At 34.2% G+C, this 19,635-nt stretch overlaps 1 protein-coding gene across 1 annotated transcript; it reads right to left on the reverse strand.

Annotated features, from left to right (window-relative positions):
- Positions 1-1,940: 1,940 nt before the first annotated feature.
- On the reverse strand, positions 1,941-18,830 carry ATAD5 (ATPase family AAA domain containing 5). Its single transcript, XM_062591602.1, has 22 exons — positions 17,141-18,830; positions 16,742-16,829; positions 16,255-16,419; positions 15,550-15,694; positions 14,802-14,886; positions 14,157-14,338; positions 13,234-13,391; positions 12,831-12,984; positions 12,307-12,600; positions 11,643-11,739; positions 10,738-10,820; positions 10,468-10,613; positions 10,210-10,360; positions 9,628-9,792; positions 8,546-8,664; positions 7,636-7,729; positions 7,331-7,395; positions 6,256-6,436; positions 5,403-5,590; positions 4,266-5,101; positions 2,945-3,109; positions 1,941-2,756 (listed from the first exon to the last, which is right to left on the reverse strand). The coding sequence occupies exons 1-22, from the start codon at positions 18,619-18,621 to the stop codon at positions 2,678-2,680; spliced, it is 5,121 nt and encodes a 1,706-aa protein (XP_062447586.1). The 5' UTR covers positions 18,622-18,830; the 3' UTR covers positions 1,941-2,677.
- Positions 18,831-19,635: the final 805 nt, after the last annotated feature.

Genomic DNA, 19,635 nt, shown 5'->3' on the forward strand with positions numbered 1-19,635 from the left:
CATGGAAAAAACACAAGCAGCAGGTACTTCTTTATTCAATAAAGTTTATGCATGAACTTGTTTAAAAAATAAAATATTGAGCTATTCCTTTTGCAGGGACTTAAAACATACAAAGTGTTATAGCTGCCTCAGTAGTTAAAAATGGAAAGTTTGCTTCAATATTTTAAGGCAAAAGGTAGCATAGTGGATATTATTTTAGTTCCTTTCAAATTACATGGACTCAGTTTGATCAAAATCTGTTGCCAGTTTCACTAGCAAAATAAAAAAAAATCACAAAGGAAGAAGATGGTTTAAAAAAAAAAAAAAAGAAGAAAAGTCAAGTCATGAAAGGAGGTTATGCTGCTGCTGCATTTCTTGAAGTAGAATATAGTTCAAATACCTATATAGAATGTATCTTCCTTCTGCTCTTATATTTTAGTGTACAACAGCTCTCAAAAGGTAATAATGGATTTAATTATCCCAGACAGAACCTTCCCTCAAGCCACACACTGAAGTTGTTTGGCTAGTTTAATTTTTGTGTTGTCCTTACTAGTCATGTAAAATATAAGGGAATCTCTATGACATTTGCAAAATGGTTATTCATACACCACAAGTCTCAGGGGATTCTGCTGTTTAGCCAGATCTCAGGCACAGATTTTCTTTTTGCTTTCCAGCTACCTTCGATAATTGCCAAGATTCCCAAAGCTGATTTTTATGTTTTAGAAAAAGAAGTATTTTCTGCTCTTAACAGAAATGTTTTCATACTGTGAAAGTACTAGATGGGCAGCATAAAGCAGTAAGCATGGCCCAAAGTACTGCAGGAAAACATTTCGAATCCACGGTAAGCGATGTCTACAGCAGTGCAATGGATCGTGAGACACTTCCTCTTCAGCGAGTTTATCGGAAACAGCCACAGTTCTTTCCCCAGCCCCCAAGACGAGCTGGTACCATATAGAAATGTGTGTTCTTCTGGCATACAGAAGAAGAGGGATATGCAATTTCTTGCTTCAACTTCTGCTCTTTTATGAACTCCTAAATTGACACTGCTTAAGTTTGACTGCTTAAGTAAAATTAAAACTAAAGTGCATAGAAATGCCAAGCTGCTACTCAAATCTTATCGTCAGGAAGTGAAATACTTGAATTCCACCTTACCTTTTGGACAGGTTAGTATACCATCATTACCTGGACAGTCTAGGATAAAAGATTCTTAAGAAAACTTAGAGCCATAGAACTGACTTTAAAAGTAGGTAAGTTGTCTCCCACTGCTTTCTACTTTGTGTTTACATTATCCACATATTTCCTAAAATAATAAAGAAGAAAAACTGTAGAGTATGAAGTATTATGTCACTCCCCTTGTAAGCTAGCTAGATTAAGATTGCCTTTAAAAAGCAGTGAACAAGTACTTTTTACTCTTGCTTTATTATTTTTTACAAAACTGTACAGGAATCACTTAGAACATTGATACAACTCATTAAGATTTTAACAGCCACCACTTTGGTTCACTCTCATTGGATATTCTGGGCTACTGAAAAAGTAAGCTGTAAAGAAAACTACAATGCAGAAGCTTAAAATAATTTACTGTTGTTCATAAATATTTTTTTCATTCATTCTGAACATCTTTTAAGATATAAAGGATAAAAGATGAGAACAGAGGTACTAGAAAATGACCTCCCTTATTATTACAGAAGCATTCAGGTAATTTGTGTGCCACTGCATGGTCCATTCTATCTCACACTCAATTTGAGAAAGAACAGTCCAGTTGTAGTATAAAGACCATAAAGTACATGGTTAAGTATTTCCACTTAAAAACAAGAATAAAAAAAATTAAAATAGTCTGTATGGACTGAAAAAGTTAAGTTTTAAAAGTCTTTTCATAATCAGAAATATTCAGAATTGTATCAAAGTCTCACAAATTTATTATATAAAACAGATTCAAATCACAAATAGACTGACATCTCGTCAAATGCAAAATGCAATATAAAAATAGAATACAATATACAAGACTAGAAGTAATTAAATACTACTGAATCCAAAGTAACACTGGTAAAATTATTTACAAAATCTTGCCTAGTCTTTTGAGTCCATCTTGAGCTAAAGTCATCATTTCCCTACTATTTTAACCAATTAACATGAAAGTCTGACAGCTGTAAATAATGAATGAAGTGAAACCACTGTATACAAATATATGTACATTGAGGCAAAGTACTTGGCAAAGACTTTGTTATCCAGTTGTTACTGTGATGGAAGAGTTGATTTTAGTAGTTTACATTTTAGAGGTGCACCTCTAAGCCCCTTATGAAGGTTATTTAGCACTTATCTGCAAATAAGTCTATTTCAGTAAAGTAGTCTACAGTAAAACTTATATTTCTGATGAGAAGTTGTGCCAGTTGCTCATCACACAAGCACTTCTTGCTATGTGATACACATTATGGAGAAAGGAAATATGAAGTAGTCTTGATTAGTTAGTGCATTTAGTATTCTAAATGCACTTACTGGACAAGCACCAAACAAACCCACATTTCAGTTATGGAAAGCAGTATCATAACAGTAGGTATATACATTATTTTAAATACTTATAGAAATTTAATATACAAATGGCTCTGAATATACAATAAAATAAAATAATAATAATAAAAAGCTATGGTGAGAGTACCACTATTAGGCCCATCCACACAAACTACTCCTGGTATTAGCAATTTTAAGGGAATTCAAAAGACAGGCTGTTTATCATTTGTCTGGATATTTCAAGATGAATTCCTTCAAGATAATGCAAGAACCTATAAAAAGAAAAGTCAGAGTGAATACAAGGGGATAAGGTTATTTCCAATTGCTAGGCAATACTTTCAGTGCTAGAGAAGGCAAACATTCATCTTTTTTCTGGAATTATTTGACAAAGTATTTTACTATAATTCTTAACTACCCTGCACGTTGAAGTGTAACAAGATTTAGGAAAACCAAAACCTACCTTCTTTTAGTCTTCCCTTGCTCTTTAAGCTTCTCGGACCTACAAATATTGCGAAGAGTGGGGAGGTATTCAACTATGCTGGCTTGTTTATTACCCAGGTTTAAAGGTGTTCTGGAAAATACAGTTCTGATGACTGCCAGCCTCTTCTGTGCTTTTTTGTGAATGCTAAAAACGAAGAACAAATCTTTATTTTTTTTTATTCAAGAATGTTTAGTGCCCATTTTATAACTTTAACACCAAATCCACCTGTTTAAAACTGTTAAAAGATACAGATGTCCAAAAACGCTTTCCACTGGACTAGACACCTGAGACTTCTGATCATATGCTGCTTATACAGCATCACAAAAGCTGCAGTTAGGAGACAAAAATACTCAGGACAGTCATCTGTTCTGCTAGTCCTCCAAACTTAACTACAGAGACTAATCTGGGGAGGTCTTCACAATCTAGTCCTTATGTATGTGAGCTTTAGTACACCTGTCGGACTAGGTATCTCAAAACATCTGCTGTCTGCAAAAAATAGCATCATGTCGTGGGTACTTGATCTGATACTGATGTTCTGGAAATGCATTGTAATGTATGTAATCAGGTCGATGTTTTACTCATAATGTATTGGTTAAACTTGGTCATATGCTTAGATAGTTGCATCCATTTTGACATTGTTGCTCAATCAGGTACTGACTTACAGAGATGTAAATAGAACCTAATTTCCTATTTAGGCACCTGAATAGGTTTTCTTCATCTGTTATGCCAAGTTCATGTACAATGACTAGTTTGCTTTTTTATTAAAGTCAATCTTTGATATCAATACTTGCTAACAGTAATGGACTTTTTGACCTTTTATAAATATATTCAAAATTACTCTTCTTCAGCAGAAGTTAGTACTAAAAACACTGCAGTAACTTTGCTCTGAATTCTTTTAGGTCTTCATCAAGCAACACCTGTACCTTTAACCCAGACTCAATATGACCAGTTACTGAATAAAAAATTAATGTCTAGTATTTGTAGACATAATCACCTTAAAAAAAAAGTCCTTCCCTTAGTCTGGTCAGTTTATTTACAAAAAGACAAAACAGACTAAGGCTACCATTCCTGAACAATATTTCAGTCAGTTTATTCAAACAAGAAAAGTCACCTTTTTGCAGCAATTGCCAAGTAGTTAGTTTAGCATCATCTAAAATAAGTGAACAATTTCTTCCAGTGTTCTGAGACATAACATTCACGTTGGTATGAATGTGCATGTATAGTACCTGAAGCTTGCTGTGAAATGCTTTCCTTCACAAGTAACTGCATTATATTCCAGGAAATATTAGCAAAGTCTTACCTTGAATCAGCTGACTGACTGAAGGATACATAATTTCTTGTGTTTGAAATATGCAAAGTAAGTCCCTCAAGTTCATCACTTTCAGGTGTTTTACTGGTACCCGAAGAGGCCTCCAAGGTTTTGGAAATATTAACAGAACATTTGTGAAAACTGAGTGCTTCAACAGTTGCCTTGAGTTCACTACAGCTCTGGAAACTCCACCAATCAGTATTTTCTATACTGAATTCATCACAAAGACCATTTTTGATTTTGCCATTTGTCCAATTAAATCCTTCATCTTTAGAAAACTCCAGTGGTTCCTTGGTATTAGTGTTTATACAGCAATCTAAAAAAGACATGTTCTCCACAAATTCAGTCAGTGAATTTAGACACTGAAAAACAAGAGCAGATCTTTTCTCACTTGCTGGTTTTTTATTAATTTCCATTTTTTCTTCTTCTTTATCCATCATCAATTTTAATTCCTCTTTGTTTGCTTTAGCACATGATACAGGACTATCTGATGGCAAAGTTATAAATTCAGCTGAGTAGTTCAGTCCAGTATCAAATAAATCACTATCATCCAATATATCAAGATTTTTCTGATTCTTTGTCTTTTTAGACTTTTTTCCAGGACTACTTTTCCCAGTGCAATAACTATTAATAGATCTGTTATTTGAAGAAACTACAGCAGTCCTTTCAAGCATGGAGTTAGAGGCTTCAGACTGGTTTGGAAGAACATGCACTGGTAAAGGAAGAATAAATTCAAGATTACTATATATAAAATCCACTTTCTTCATCTGGAATTCTGTGAGAAGCTGTATCAATTTATTCCATTCATCCATGGTTGTGACTTTTTGCTGTAAAAATAGTAATTGTGAAAATAAAATGCACTGATACTTTAAAACAATTTTTTTTTGAAAAGTAAGAATGTTATTACATGAAGTCCACTATTTTTAGCTTATACTCATAAGTCAAGGGAGTGTTTGCTTTAAGGAGGCTACGCCAGTTTGGATTAATTGCTACAGGGTATCAATTTCTAAAACACCCCCTCCCAATCATTTTCTTCTAAGACGCTATTCATAGTAACAATTACATGCAATTATCAGAACATATGTATGGCAATTATTCAAACTATTAGCTAGTCAACTACAAGAATACCTTAAGAAATGTAAACAAGTCTTCTGAAGGCAGCAAGATATTCCTAAGGCCAAGCAGTGTCTCTACACAGCCTGTGTTGCATTTTGGAAACTCCCAGAGATGTTTATCAGCTTGAGAAAGATCAGTCTTGGAATCAGTAGTCTTTTCAGAATTAATTATTTCACCTGCATTATTTGTCTCACCTCCTCCTGCACAAAGATAATATGTTTTACTCAAAAAGGAAAAGCTGCATCATAAAATAGCTGATTTTCCTCCTCCCCCCTTTTTGCCTCAATACCTTTTTAAAAAGATACTATAAAAAGTCTTTAGGGAATTCTTCTCACTGCAGTTCTGAATGAAAATAGCTTTTTAAATCATTCCCATTTCCTTTCCTTAAGTCTTGTTGATTTGCCCACTCATCCTTCTCTGCAAATCAACCATTTGAAACAGGCTCTTTCTTTTACGTACCAATAGCTGCCCCCCCATCTGCTAAGGATCCTTTGGGATCAAGTTCTCCTTACCTTTTCTACCTGCTTGCTAGGTGAGTTTCCTAAAAGTCAATTAGATGACTAAGGAACAGCAAACTGAACTGAAGTGAACTGCTACTGGCTCCCTACTCTGCCCGCTTTTGCATAAGAGGAACAAGAGAGAAGGTATTACCCATCATTACCGTTCTTTAGAGGCACAAGTAAATCAAGTTCTAGACTCTTACATATATATAAGGTCTTGAACTAGGAAAGATACACACGCAAAACCCAAGAAACAACCCTAGATGTTTGGGCACCTTAAAGTTACCAACTATTCATACATGTCAACATTTAATCAAATTCACGTTAAGATGGAGAATCTATTTTTTTTAATTAGATCAACCTACCATGGAGTGCCAAACGTTTATCTTTCAAGCATCCACCTCCACTTCTAACCCAAAATTGTAAGAAGAGAACGCTTTGTCTGATATCACAGTTATTTGTGGTTAACAAAGCAGCTATGTCTTTCACATCAGTTCGTAAATTTTCAGCCAAACACAGCACTTGCAGATAGCTAGCAGCATTTATCTAAACAAAAATTAAGTCACACAAACATAAGTCACATAGAAGCAAATTCTTCTGTATATGCTTGCAATAGATTTTTCCTCCTAACATAGTACAATTTGTTAAAGTAGATTATAGTTATATTAAAACTTGTATAACAAGTTATACAGTTATATTAAAACACAAGAGCAGAATTCCATGCCAAATCTAGATAGTCCACATCACAGAATTAATCTCAATTTAACAATTCAACCATATGGACTTTGTTTCTTGTCAAAAAAGAGCAGGTTTTAGTAAACTATATTCAACTTAAAGGCTTTTTCTTTTAAGCCTGCCTAAGGCTTTTTCTTTTAAGCCTTTTGGGACACCTATCAGGTGTCCCAAAAGATTTAGTATTACATTCCCCACACTTTTTTCCAGAAGTTAGTTCCTACTGATTCTCATTTACTTAGGTTTCTATATAAGTATTTGTGATACAGAATATCATTAATATACTGTATTAAAGGTTTATATTAAAAAAAAACATAATATTTTTACAATGGTTTCTTTACTTTTTAGTGAATGAACCGACACTGGCATAGTCAGTCTTTGAAACAAAATTATCATTAGACATTTTGTATAAAATAATTATTCCACATTGAAAACTGAATTGAGAGATGTATTTATTGTAATTCCTTCACAAATACTAAATAATTACGAAAATAAAGCCTCTGGGCTAACAATCAATAACTGCATGTAAGATAAGTACTTTCTATACATCCTTGCATCAAAAGAGAAAGAAAAACAGTTAAAAAAAAGTTTTCCAATGAAATAGATACCATAAGCTAGATATAAACCCACATCAACATTTAAGTCTCAAGCTTAAATTAACTGACAAATACTTGCTTGGGATGCACATACATTTCCAAACAGACTTACCAAGGAAGGGGTTCTAAAGTTGATTTCTTCAAAATAGCCATCAAACATTAAACTAAATGTTGGATCTACATAAAGAGACACCAGTTAACTATCATGAAATTACATTCAAAACTAATTATTCTCTTTAGCCATTAAAGCTGTCAGCTGAAGCATCTTTACTTGAATACTAACCAATATATTTTAAGGTCTCCAGACTCATTAATTTGATGTTTGGGAGCTGCATTCGACCGTTACTATTTAAATCATACTATTCAAACAGGCTCTTCTGTCTGGAAAGCCTAATTACCAAAATAAACACTACTCACCGTTAGTAGTAAGAATTACAGGCCTCTTTGCAGTCGCCATGAATGTCTTTATTGCATTGAGAAACCCTGCATCTTCATCAAATATTATATCTACCTATAGAAAACACAAATGAAGTGGCAAGAATGCCAGTAGCTCCAACAACAAGTTGTGAATGCAGTCAATGTTAACCATAGAATAAGGCTTTTAACATTAATATAGATTAAAAAAAAAAAAAAAAAAAAAAAAAAAAAAAAGAGCGCGCCATGATAGTAAACATGCTTCAGGTAAGGTCCACTCATCATCACACAGCCCTTTGATTAATCTTCTGTTGTGCTCAAGCTCCCCTTCTCTCCCCCTTTCCCCTCCCAGTGATGTTCTGTAGGATTAACCAACAGTTGGCAACATTGCTATACATTCTTAATCTAGTTAAAATTGCATTCTAGGCTGTAATTTGGCATTCCTAATTTAGGATCTAAGGTGATTTTGAGGTAAGAGGACTTAAAGAAAAAGAGAAGAGAAATTTAATAGGGGCTTAGCTATTGTAACTCCTAGGATGGTTATAGTGACTGTTTTAAACTGTCTCAGTTTAGTCTAAAATTAGAAGTCGATACCTTTGACATAATCAAAGTGATTAAATTAGCAGAATCTTACAAACCGTTCTAACAGCAAGCAGCTGTTGATAGTCAAGCAATAGATAGTTTCTTCATCTTTAAAATATGTTAGCAAAATAATGATCAGGGATAAATTTGTGCAAGTCTGATTAAGAAAATACTCAGGAGGATGAAGTAATTAAGCACTGAATTCATTTTGAAAAAGCTGATAAGCCTTAGACCTGTATCAAGTCTAGAAATCTCACAGAGGAAAAAGTTAATTTCATTACACATAACAAAAGCATGTATTGCTCACATCAATATTTCACCTGAGTTTTACCTCTTCAAAGAGGATGAGAGACGTTGCATTTTTTCTGTTGTGTTCACCTTCTTCGACTTCTTTATTTACTGACTTAAATTCAGCATTTTTCTTTTCTTCACATAAATCCCGATTATTTTCTGCAGATGGATGAAGAACTAACAATAAAGTACTGGAGGAGTGAAACCACTTAATATGCATTCTAAACGCTGGTTTCAAAAAACATCCAGTGTATAAACTACTTAAGAAAACCTACATTGATAGAAAATTTTAGATATCTGGCCTACATTCTTTTCTGATGTCTTGTTATAAGAAATTTGCTGAGAATTCACTAGTGTGTGGTGATGGGCTGACTCTTTGCAAAACTAAAGTGAGCTATGATGTACTGGGGTATGGCACCGATGCTCTCTGCTTGTCTTCAAGACAAAGTAATCCAATTGCCTGAAAATACAGGGACTGGACTTGATTGTCCCAGTCCTGTTCATTGCTTTACTCATTCGTTCCTTCCTACTGCTTATGCAAAAATACTGGCTGTCCAAATACAATATTGTCTTTCTAAAATACGCCTGTAAGAGTCCTGATCCCATGAAACATTTGGAAACATACTTTCCAATGTTTAGAGATTCGTGGACTTCAGTGAGCCTTTCTACATATCAAAATTCACATTCTATGATCGAACATTTTTTTGCTTTCAGAGCACTCCTTTATTCTGTGGCAGTAATTTTGCATGTACATACACCATCTAGCACAATAACCATTTCACTACAATCTGAAACAGACACCAAAGTAGTATGTGTGTTCACAACAGGCAGTCTTTTAAACTTAAATTTCTTGACAAAGCTCTGAAAAAGACAAAAGAAAGCAAGCCAACTTTACTTAAGAACATGTTAGATGGTCTGTACACTAGTTAGCCCTCCTGTACTGGAGCAAAATGTACTTTCCATATAGATAAGTGCAGAGATGTTAAGAAGCCCTTTCTGGCAGTGAAGGTGTACTAAATGTACTTATTTTATTTGTTTCTCCACCTATCTCCAGATACACAGTAACAGTATAGCTTTTCCATCTCCAAGGAAGAAAAGTAATCATTAAATAGTGATACCTACCTTTATTTTTTTCTTGCAGAGTTACTATTCCATCATTATTCTTCCGTTTGGAAGAAATTTTGAAATAGTTTGCTAGTGTTTTAGGGGGTAAGCTTCGTTTTGCTCCTCTTGGTGAAAGCGGAGGTTTTCTTGGTGAAATAATTTTCTTTGGAGAATATATTTTTTCTGCAAGAAATGTTTTTCATTAAAAACTTATGCTTAAAATATAATTTCAAACTGACATTCCTCAGGCAAATTTAGAGCAAATCCCTGTTCAGCTGTTTTGTATATAGCATCGCATAGTTTTACTGTGCATATTTCCACTTATGTTACTTTACTTCTGCTGTTGAAGGGAAGAGTTTCCATTCAACATTTAACTGCCATAGTATTAACTCTACCACTAGAGACATAACTGATGAAGACACAAAACAGTAATTCTAGGAAAGTCATTCAATAATTTGGTATGTAGCTGCATGAACCAACTGAGCATTTATTACTATTACAGTGGCCAGGTAAACTGAAATTTACCCTCTTTTCAAATTGATGCCAAAAATGTTTTGGGAAGTCAGTTTCAAAAAGGATAGCTATAGCTACAAAACTTACTTGGTGATTTGGCACTGCTACAGCTGTTGAAGAAGCAAGGTTTATGTGCATTTATGCCTTTTTTGTCCACTTGATGAGACTGAGTAGCTTCTTTTAGTTGAGACAGTATCTGTCTACCACTGCGCTGGCAAGAGGCATTGACTTCAAATATCTGCAATGATATTTAATTATAAAATAAATTTTAGACCTCTTGTATTACAATTAGTTTATATCACTAGCTATAATTAAGAAAAATGCCACTGAAAAGACTCCACAAACCTTAAAACCAAGCTCCTGAGCACAAGCATAGACTGCAGCAGTTTTTCCCACTCCTGGTGGGCCAGTTATCAGAACAGTATTGCAAAGGCTAGTCTCTTCCTCAAGATCAGATTTATCATCTTTAAAGTCAAGGCTGTCCAAAGAATCTGTAGAATTATTTAAGAGAAAAAAAATGATTCTTTGGACCATTATCCTTTAACATCGTTTTATGCCTACATTAACAAGAAACAGCTATGTATACATTTTTTTTATTTTTAATTCTATCAGCACCTTGATGTTCTTTGTCTTCCTTTACCCCTTTCTGATTTCTTTTTTCTTCCCAATCAGCTCTTTTTTTCCATTCTTTTAGCCAACTATAAGGGGAAAGAACAGAAAAATAAATTATTACTCAGAAAAGTGATTCAAATTCAGATGGAATGTAACAAAGTTAGGAGAGATCAGCCACCTTTTCCTCCTTCTCAAACTTAATTAAGTTCCTTCAGATTAAAAAAAGTTTTGTTTGGCACTTATATATATTTTTTAAAGGATTCTTTCTTCATTCTCTATTCTATTAGTTGACTTGTATAAAAACAAGTCATATTACAAATTATGTAACAAACTAGACAATGCTTTGTCATTCAGGGTAAGCATTGTCTAGCTGATAGAACATTAAACTCTACATAGGAGTCAAAACAATAATTTCAACCAACAAAGACTTTAACAGATAGTACAGTAGATTAGATGGACTTGAGTGCTAAGTTACAGGAGAGGCAGGGCATCAAGATCAGGCTCAGGCATGCTTGCAGGGAAGTACAGACAAGTACTGATAAGTTGCTATCTCTCATGTGGAATAAGCATAACATAACTTGACAAAAATTAGTCCTACTGAAATTGTAAGGACATTAAGTATTCCATTTTAACCCATGATCTAATGTAGCGTTTCAGGGATGCTTTTACTTGGTACCATACAAATTTCTATGGTATTAAATAAACTATGACCAACATGTCATTCCTACCAAATGAGAATTAGTTTCTGCAACTTTTTGGAAGAAAAGCAAAGCAAAGCCCCCAAAACACACACTCTGTAAGTCTTATTCAAGCACAGTGTCAAATTGTTAGCTTCACTTTAAGCATAATCAAGCAGTACAATGTTCTGAGTTATTTTAAGACAAGGCATCCATGCTCGCATGTCTGACCTGTGCAGCTTTTCAATTTCTTTCTTGTTCCCTACAAGTTCACTGGAGTCTTGAGGCTGATATTTTTCTGTCCAGAGCACATCTTCCTTTTCAACACCTACAGAAAAATTACCATTTTAAAGTATTTCTTCATCTGAAAGAGTTGAGCAAATCTGGCAGAATATTAAGACTGAATAGGATTGTTGAATTTAGATGATGAGATTAAGACAAGGAAAAACCCCTTTTAAGGAGAGAACATAAAAGCAGTTTCAGATCAGTATTTCAGAAAAAATTAGTTCTTACTCACAAGGATATGAAGTAGGCTGTATGGAGGAAGCTCTAAAAACTGAAGGAAAAGACAGCACTACATCCACTAGATGATACTTATAAATATGTTCCAGTACAAGCTTACTATACAGCTTCTATGCATGAACTTACACAATTTAAGGCTGAAATGCACTGCTAACTTGTCTGGTTTATAAGAAAGACACAGAAGTAATAACGACAATAATGAATATCCTCTGAATCCTTTATGTGGTCTACTTGTTCTCATGTTTGTTTCCTCTACACACTTGTTGGAGGCAATCTGGAACTGTCCTGCACCATTTCTTAGTGGAAGAAAGACTAAATGCATACACATTTTATCAGTGCAAGGAGAATTAAATTAGACATGAAATGTAGTTACCTGAAACTACATTTGGCTCTGATAAAACTTCAGCATCCTCTGTCATAACATCCAGTTTCTGGGTCCTGTTTTTTCCCAAATGTTTTGCTAGTTCTGTCTCTGCTTGTTTTTTCCCAGCTATGGGAGTGCTAAGGTTCCTGGAAACTCTGGATTTTATTTCAGGCTCTGTATCTTCAATTCGTTTTCTTCTTTTTGATTTGTGGACTTCAGCTTCTTTCCTTTTCCTTTTAGTTTCTTTCCAATTGTCAGAATGATTCTGATTTACCTCAGACTTTGCCGTGCTATCTCCATTTCCTAAGAGAAAACATATTACATCTTTTTAAAATTTCAAGCTATGTCCATTTCAGTTGTGTATTTGTTGAGCCATATTTGAAAGAATTTGGTCAAAATGACCTGAAATATAAGGACCAGTTTATTTCTAACAACAATATTCCTTCATTGAATGATTTCTGGAAGTTTCAAGTTGTCTTCTTATGCCAATGTTTGTTTTTGAGAGAGGCAGGATTTGTATGTAAATTACTAACCTTTTATACTGTTCTCAAAAAGCAGTTGTTCTGTTTGCTTTTTCAGAAGCTTGTAGAAGTATTTTCTAACAGGAAATTGGGAGTTGAAGAACATGATCTCATCTAGTAAGTCTTTTCTGACTATTTCAGGAAAAACTGTTCGCTGGCCAGAAAACTGTAATATAGAATAATAATAAAAAAAATCATTCAAAAATATTATACAGAACAGCAATGACAGTTTTTCATAATTTCAGATAACATCAGTAGGCGTCTTCTTAAGCCCAGTGATTTAAAAAAAAGGGGTTATGATGCAGAAGGGGCAAATCACAACAAAATCCATGGCTGTAATTGTTATGGTAACCCAAAAAAACCCCCCAAAATAACCAACAAAAAACCAACCCTTCCCCACTTTTAAAGTACTAACCACAGGTGCAGAATGGTTTCCAGTTAGTTTTGAGTTCACAGTAGAAAATTCACCAAGTGAGATAGTGGTATTTGTGACATTAGTGACATCAGTATTCAGTTTCTTTAGCTTAGTTAATATAGGACATGACGGTGATTTCAATTTCCAAAATGAATAACCTACCAAAAAAAAGTTTAACAAAACAGATACAGACACTGATAAAATACCCCATGCTAAGTGGGAGTAAATACTCTTTCATTTACAGCTTGGTCACATCAAGCTTATTTAATTTACACTACACTTCACTAATTTGACCTCACACAAGCAAAACAAATTTGCACACACACACACATTAGTGTGTGTGTGTGTGTGTGTGCGCAAATTGCTGCTGGGCTGTGCTCACTCTAAATAATAACCTGTGGCCTCACCGGTTCTCTGTAGGAGAGCTGTTTTCCCAAGGATTGTTTGTTGGTTGGTTTGTAATTATAAACTCAGTTAAGTTCTACTTTACCTTCTGCCATGCCCTTTAGTGAAGGCACTGTAGCACACTCCCTCACTTAGTGGGGGCAGGGGAATACAAGCTGTTCTTTTGAGAAGCATTTTACCTTTGTGAAAAGGATTTGTTTCTATCCCAATCAGTTCATCATGACTTTTATTCTCCAAATTAGAACTTGAAAGACAATTTATTTGATTACACATTAAGAATATTGTATCTCTACCCATAAATGTATATTACCCTAGCATCAATTTTACGTGAAAGTTATGTATACAAAAATCAGAAGCTCGTAAGTAGCTTCATTTCCTTCTGTGATACAAGAACAAATGAGCAGTTATTTCAGTCATAAGAAGTTCGGTTTTCCAACTTTTTTCTTTTCTGTACAGATCTCCTGAAGATTTACTTGAAATTATTATATAGATTTATCAATGAATGAACAAAAGCTTACACTCATCTTTCTGCTGTACATGGACAACTGTCTTAAAACAGGAACTTGAAATAGAGTATGCTTCCATTACTGCTGCCTTCTTTGCAATCTGTCTTTTCAGTGATTCTGGCAAACCACTCATCAAGAATTCACGTTTTGCTCTGAACTGATCACCATCTTGAGAGTTTTCAAATGCATCTTGGCTTTAATTGAAAACAGAAGTTTAAGGAAAAAGTAATTACAACTATCAGGTACATAAGGCTACAACAGAATTCAATAAGATTCACTTTATACATTAAATAAGAAATAGTCTAGGAGAGCTGTTAAAATTCAACTTTCAGGATTTTGTATTTCGTTTTAAAGGTTTGTGTTAGTAGTGATTTTAAAGAAATTAATCCTCTTGATTCCGTATTTCTATATGCAGCTCAGAATGTTTTATGCTAGTCATCAACTAAGTTTTGAAACATCTAAAATGGCTCAATAATAGTTACAGAAGGAATTCTCTCCAAAAAACCAAAAGCTTACAAGCTGCATATCTATCAGTATAAAATACAAACATTTACAATTTTAAATTCATTTATTAGAAGTGCATGTAAAATAAAAGAATATTAAAGTAACCTTGAAATATATTTTAATTCTTAAACAGCTCTAATTTTGACCACTGACCTGCTTTCATCAAAGATCACAATTGTTTCATCTGCAGACTTTTGAACATTTTTGCCCAGGAATGAAGGTGGACAGCCCAGTTTTCCTTTAAAAAAGGGGAAAAGGAAGGAGAGGAGAGGATTATGATTGGATTAGCACTGATATACAGCTCAACTGTCTTCTCTCATCATGTCTAGATTTTAACTTTGCTTCCCCTCCTCACTATCTATACTTTCCATCTAGTAACATTCCTAACAGAGTCTCCTTTTCTCAAGGGAAAGCTGGGTATTTTAATCTCTGTAAAGGCGCTGCATTGAGCAGACTTTCAAAATTAAAAAAAAAAAGAAAAAAATTTTCATGTAAAACCATACTATCTAGACTAATTAATAAGGTTCTATTTCTAGTTATTTCATAACTATAGATGTTGTTTTACATAACATTAATAAATGCTTACGTTAACATATCATGCTTTGTAGTCTTCCTACTATTGGCAGTTATATCTTACTAGATTTTCAAACAAACATAGTTTCTCCCCACTTTAGGGGGTGGGGGAAGAGAGGGGGAAGAAAGGGGGCTCAATCAAAGAAACATGTGAAAAAATACCCACACCCTCTGAACTATAATCTGTCATAAAAAGGAAGGCTATATATCTGAATATTACATTTATCAAAACAAAAGAGAAACGTACTATAAAGGTCATTTTATTATAAAATTAAAATACTTAATAACCATAATACAATTTAAAGATGTTTAGTAAAAACCCAATTACCATTTGAGTTCTTGGTAACCTTCACATTTCTAGACCTTTTCCCTAGAACATCATTGAGGCTCCGAAGAGTGGTTTGTTTTTGCTTCACATTATGTGTTGTAGCAGTGACATTACTCAGGCTTGAATCTAAAATTATTACAGATTCCTAGAGGGAAAGCAAACAAAATAAGAAAGGAAGTGCAATCTTTTCTCCTTTGTTAACAACATCAACTGGTGATAGATACTTAGAAAACTGCAGACACTGCTGGAGAGCTTGGAAATTAGTGAACATAATTTGAAAGTTATAAAATACTTTCATTAGCATTGCCTACACAGAAATAGCAAGTAGAATTAATTTCTCCCAAGCCTAGTATCCTCTTCTAACTACTAGAGACAAAATATAAATGCAGGCCAAAATTACCAATCTAAATTTATATGTCTAAAACATACACATCTGAGACAGACACCTTGTTCTAAAAGTGACTGTTTCTTTACCTTATGGAGAACATAACTACCTGGCGCATTTTATAGATCTGCATTAGGATGATCTTTCTAGTCCAAGTCTGGCAGTTTTGCATTACTATTTGATATTTAGCATACCACTTTATCACTATGTACCTTATTTGCTTCCTTAAGAAAATGTTTGCAGGATAAAACTTTTTTTCCCCACTTAAAATGAGTCACAGAACTTGGAAAAAAAGATTTTTTCAAAGTATATAGGCTTACTTCATTTTCTTGCAATTTTTTCTTTTCAGCAAGAGCTTGCTGTCGAGATGAGCGCCTCACAGGAGTTGATAAGTCTTCATTAACCTTTGTTCTATTATGCTGTATAGCCTTTGCTTTTTCTACCAGTTGTTTCGCCTTGGATATATTTTTAGAAGTAGAGATCATCTATTAACAAAGTACAAAATAACTAAAATATGTAGCAATTTATAGCCGTATATCCTGTAAGTACTTCATATCATCCTTCACACTCATAAAAGCATATGATTTGAAGTTTATATCAAAAAACAGGAAGTGAAAGACTAGAAAGAGTAAACTCTGACAAGTTAAACATCCAGTTACAAATACAATATTTTTCAAAAGGGATTAAGAGCCCTACAAGGGGATCCTCCAGTTAACTTTATCACACAATCATACAATACTGAATATTAACATAACTACGCACATAAATGACAAAATACTAGAGTGTTTAAGATGTTAAATAAATTACCTTTATATTTTTGGCAGAAAACTCTTCATTTTTCATTGCTTCAGCTTTATTTGATTTTTTAGTTGCACTGATCCGTGTAAACCTCATTCTAATTAAGAAAAAGTGTTATGAAATTATTTTAATAAAAGAAAATGTTACTCTAAGTTTCATATTCTAAAACCCTTTAAAAATAAAATGCTGTAGAGAGAAACAACCCCCCTCGTAGGTGTACTGTTTTGTCTTTCAACATAAGCACAATTCTAGAGTCAGCTTTGGTTCCACCATGTTATTATCCAACACGGTCAATACTCATGCAATATTAGTATGCATTATGATGAATTTAATACTATGTCTTAAAATATCTGCAAGAAAACAGACTGCAAAAAGACTATATTCTAGAATATATTCTAAAATGTTCACCTTATTGGGCTGTTTGCCTCAAAGGGTATCGTAATCACCTCAGCCTTATATACATTACTTTTCTTCAAGGATTTCTTGCTTGCTTTTGGTGTGGAAGTCTGTAAAGGACTATCACTTAATCCATTTTCACAAGTATTTTTAATTCTGTTTTTCTTAGGTGTAACCTTTTTAGATGTTTCGATTTTTTTCTGTCTTAAACTCCTCCTTAATTTATTCACTTTTGGACCTGATGAAATTCTTACGTCCAAGGTTTTGTCCTTAGTATAAACATTAGCTCCTGAATATTCATCTTTGTTATAATCGCTACTATTTGAGACACTCATTTCCTTATTTTCCAAGGCCTTCTTTTTTCTGTTTCCATTCTTCTGAAACTTAAGTTTTTTGTTTTTAGTTCTACTGTTTTCAGGGTTATAGTGTGAATGTTTGTCCACATTATCTTCTGACATTTCACCTTCTAATCCCCTATTTGAAACACTGTCACCTCCTTCTGTTCCTCCCTTTTCTTTTGAAGACTTTGTAATGACTTGTTTTAGTTTTCCAGGTGTCTTTTTAACTCCACACTTTATTACCTCTGATGTTGGTTGTCTAAAGGCTTTCATAAACTGATGCCTTTCTTCTAGAGAACATTTTGACTTTAAAGATTCTGATCCTGCAGTCTCTAGTACAGCCAACTCCAATTCCTCTTCCTCAATAACAACATTAGATTTTCTTTTCTGAGTAATTTGTTCAGTTTGTTCACTCTCCAAGAGGACTGGACTACTTCCTTTTTCCCCTACACATCCTTTTTGCTTCAAAAAAATGGAAGCTAGTTTCCTGGAAGCCTTTTGCTCCTTACGTAGGGAAGGTGATTTGAGGGGAATGGAATGAATTTGTGCAAGGACAGTTACTGTTTTAAGTGGTAGCTGTTGAGTTTCTTCACACTTTTCGGGATCACTAATGATATCACTTTTGATAGTTTCATTTGCTGCATCAGAATCGTCTGGCGTTAACTTTGCACTGTCTTCAACATGATCTAAATTCTCCTCTCCTTGACTTTTCAAGAAGTCCTCAAATGACACGGTTATTGTACTGTCATTTACCTGTGATGACTCATCATTCACATGAACTTCAAAACTTGAATCACTAACAATAACCTCACACTCTATTTTAGGAGATACCATTTTTTTCTTATCTTCAGGTTCCTTTTGAAAATTTTCAGTCAGCTGGTTTTCAGATGAAAAACTTTCAGACAAGTCCATATTTATTTTGTGCTTTCTTTTCCTTGATTTTCTTATGCTATTCTTAGCATTTTTTCTGTAGATGACATTTTTTGAGACATTCTCACTTTGCAGATTATCTTTTGCTAATTCTTCTCCAAAGTTTTGGCTAACTAAAGGACAGGTAGGAGTAAAATCATCAGCATCTTGTTTTGGTCCTGTTGTTTCTCTGCTGCTGTCATCACTATTAGTTTCTATTACACATTCATTCTCAGATTCTTTCATCTCTCCTAGTTTATTATTTAGATCAACTCTCTTCCCTTTCCTCTTCAGCTTTGAAGGTGGTTTCAAAGCAGAGTTACAATCTTTGTCATCAGCATTCAACTGTATTTTATTTTCTCCAGCTATAACTGCTGATGTAGCTTTCTCAGTTATAGATGTCTTTTTAAAATAATCCAAAATATTGTTGGGTTTTGGTGGTGACAATACTTTATCCACTGGCTTTGCTAATGGTGAAAAGTATCTTGTGATTGTTTTTACCGACGCATCTTCCTCTCGTCTTTTCTTGCATGGCTAGGAAAGAATTCAGTGTTAATCTTATTTTTTTAAAAAAGTAAGATGACAAGTAGTATGGAAATATAAAGCAGCACAGCAGCATATATTAGTGACAGTAGTACTTTTCTAGAAGATAAAAATCTTGTGTCAAAGCACTAAGACTGTGTACATGTCAGTTTTGTCTCAGTTTTTTTCAGTAGGCACCTAAACTTGAAATACTTTGCCATAGGAAAAAAAATAACCCCCCCATTCTGAAACTTGCTCTACACTTTCAAGACCTCTGATACTGGAAGTGACCACAAGGTCTTCAGGACAACTCTACAAAGATCTGCTATTTCCTCACTACAGTTGGGAAAGCCTGCCTTCAAGCCGAATGTGGGACCTATTAATCACCTAGAGACACTGTCCAGAGTATATTTTGCAGAGCATTTAGCCAAAATTCACAAAAATGATGAAGGATGCTCGATTCTACCTGTCATGAAAGCATCTAAATATCTGAAGAAACCACACCTTTCAAAAGGCTTCAAGAAACTGAATACAGCCCATTACAGTTCATCATGTTTCTGAGGAAGAAGACTCACCAAGAACTTTGTAACATCTTTGCTTATTTTAACAAGATTTAAAAACCTGCTAAACTGCTCTGAAGTCACACCATCAGATCCTTGGGGGGGGGGGAGGCAAAGAGCGGTCCGCTTAACTCGGCATGTACAGTCGTTAGAAACGACCAAGTAAAGCTACGTAATC

Source organism: Rhea pennata, chromosome 19, assembly GCF_028389875.1.
Source record: "Rhea pennata isolate bPtePen1 chromosome 19, bPtePen1.pri, whole genome shotgun sequence".
Taxonomy (NCBI): domain Eukaryota; kingdom Metazoa; phylum Chordata; class Aves; order Rheiformes; family Rheidae; genus Rhea; species Rhea pennata.

What these genes read in the sequence shown, in the direction of transcription:
- ATAD5 (XM_062591602.1), bottom strand. Translation starts at nt 18,621, where the DNA reads ATGAAAGAATCTGAGAATGAATGTGTAATAGAAACTAATAGTGATGAC. An exon ending in GAAACCATTCTGCACCTGTG is followed by an intron (nt 12,985 to 13,233) that starts GTTAGTACTTTA and finishes TCTATATTACAG; the next exon opens with TTTTCTGGCCAGCGAACAGT. An exon ending in TGTAATTCTTACTACTAACG is followed by an intron (nt 7,396 to 7,635) that starts GTGAGTAGTGTT and finishes CTCTTTATGTAG; the next exon opens with ATCCAACATTTAGTTTAATG.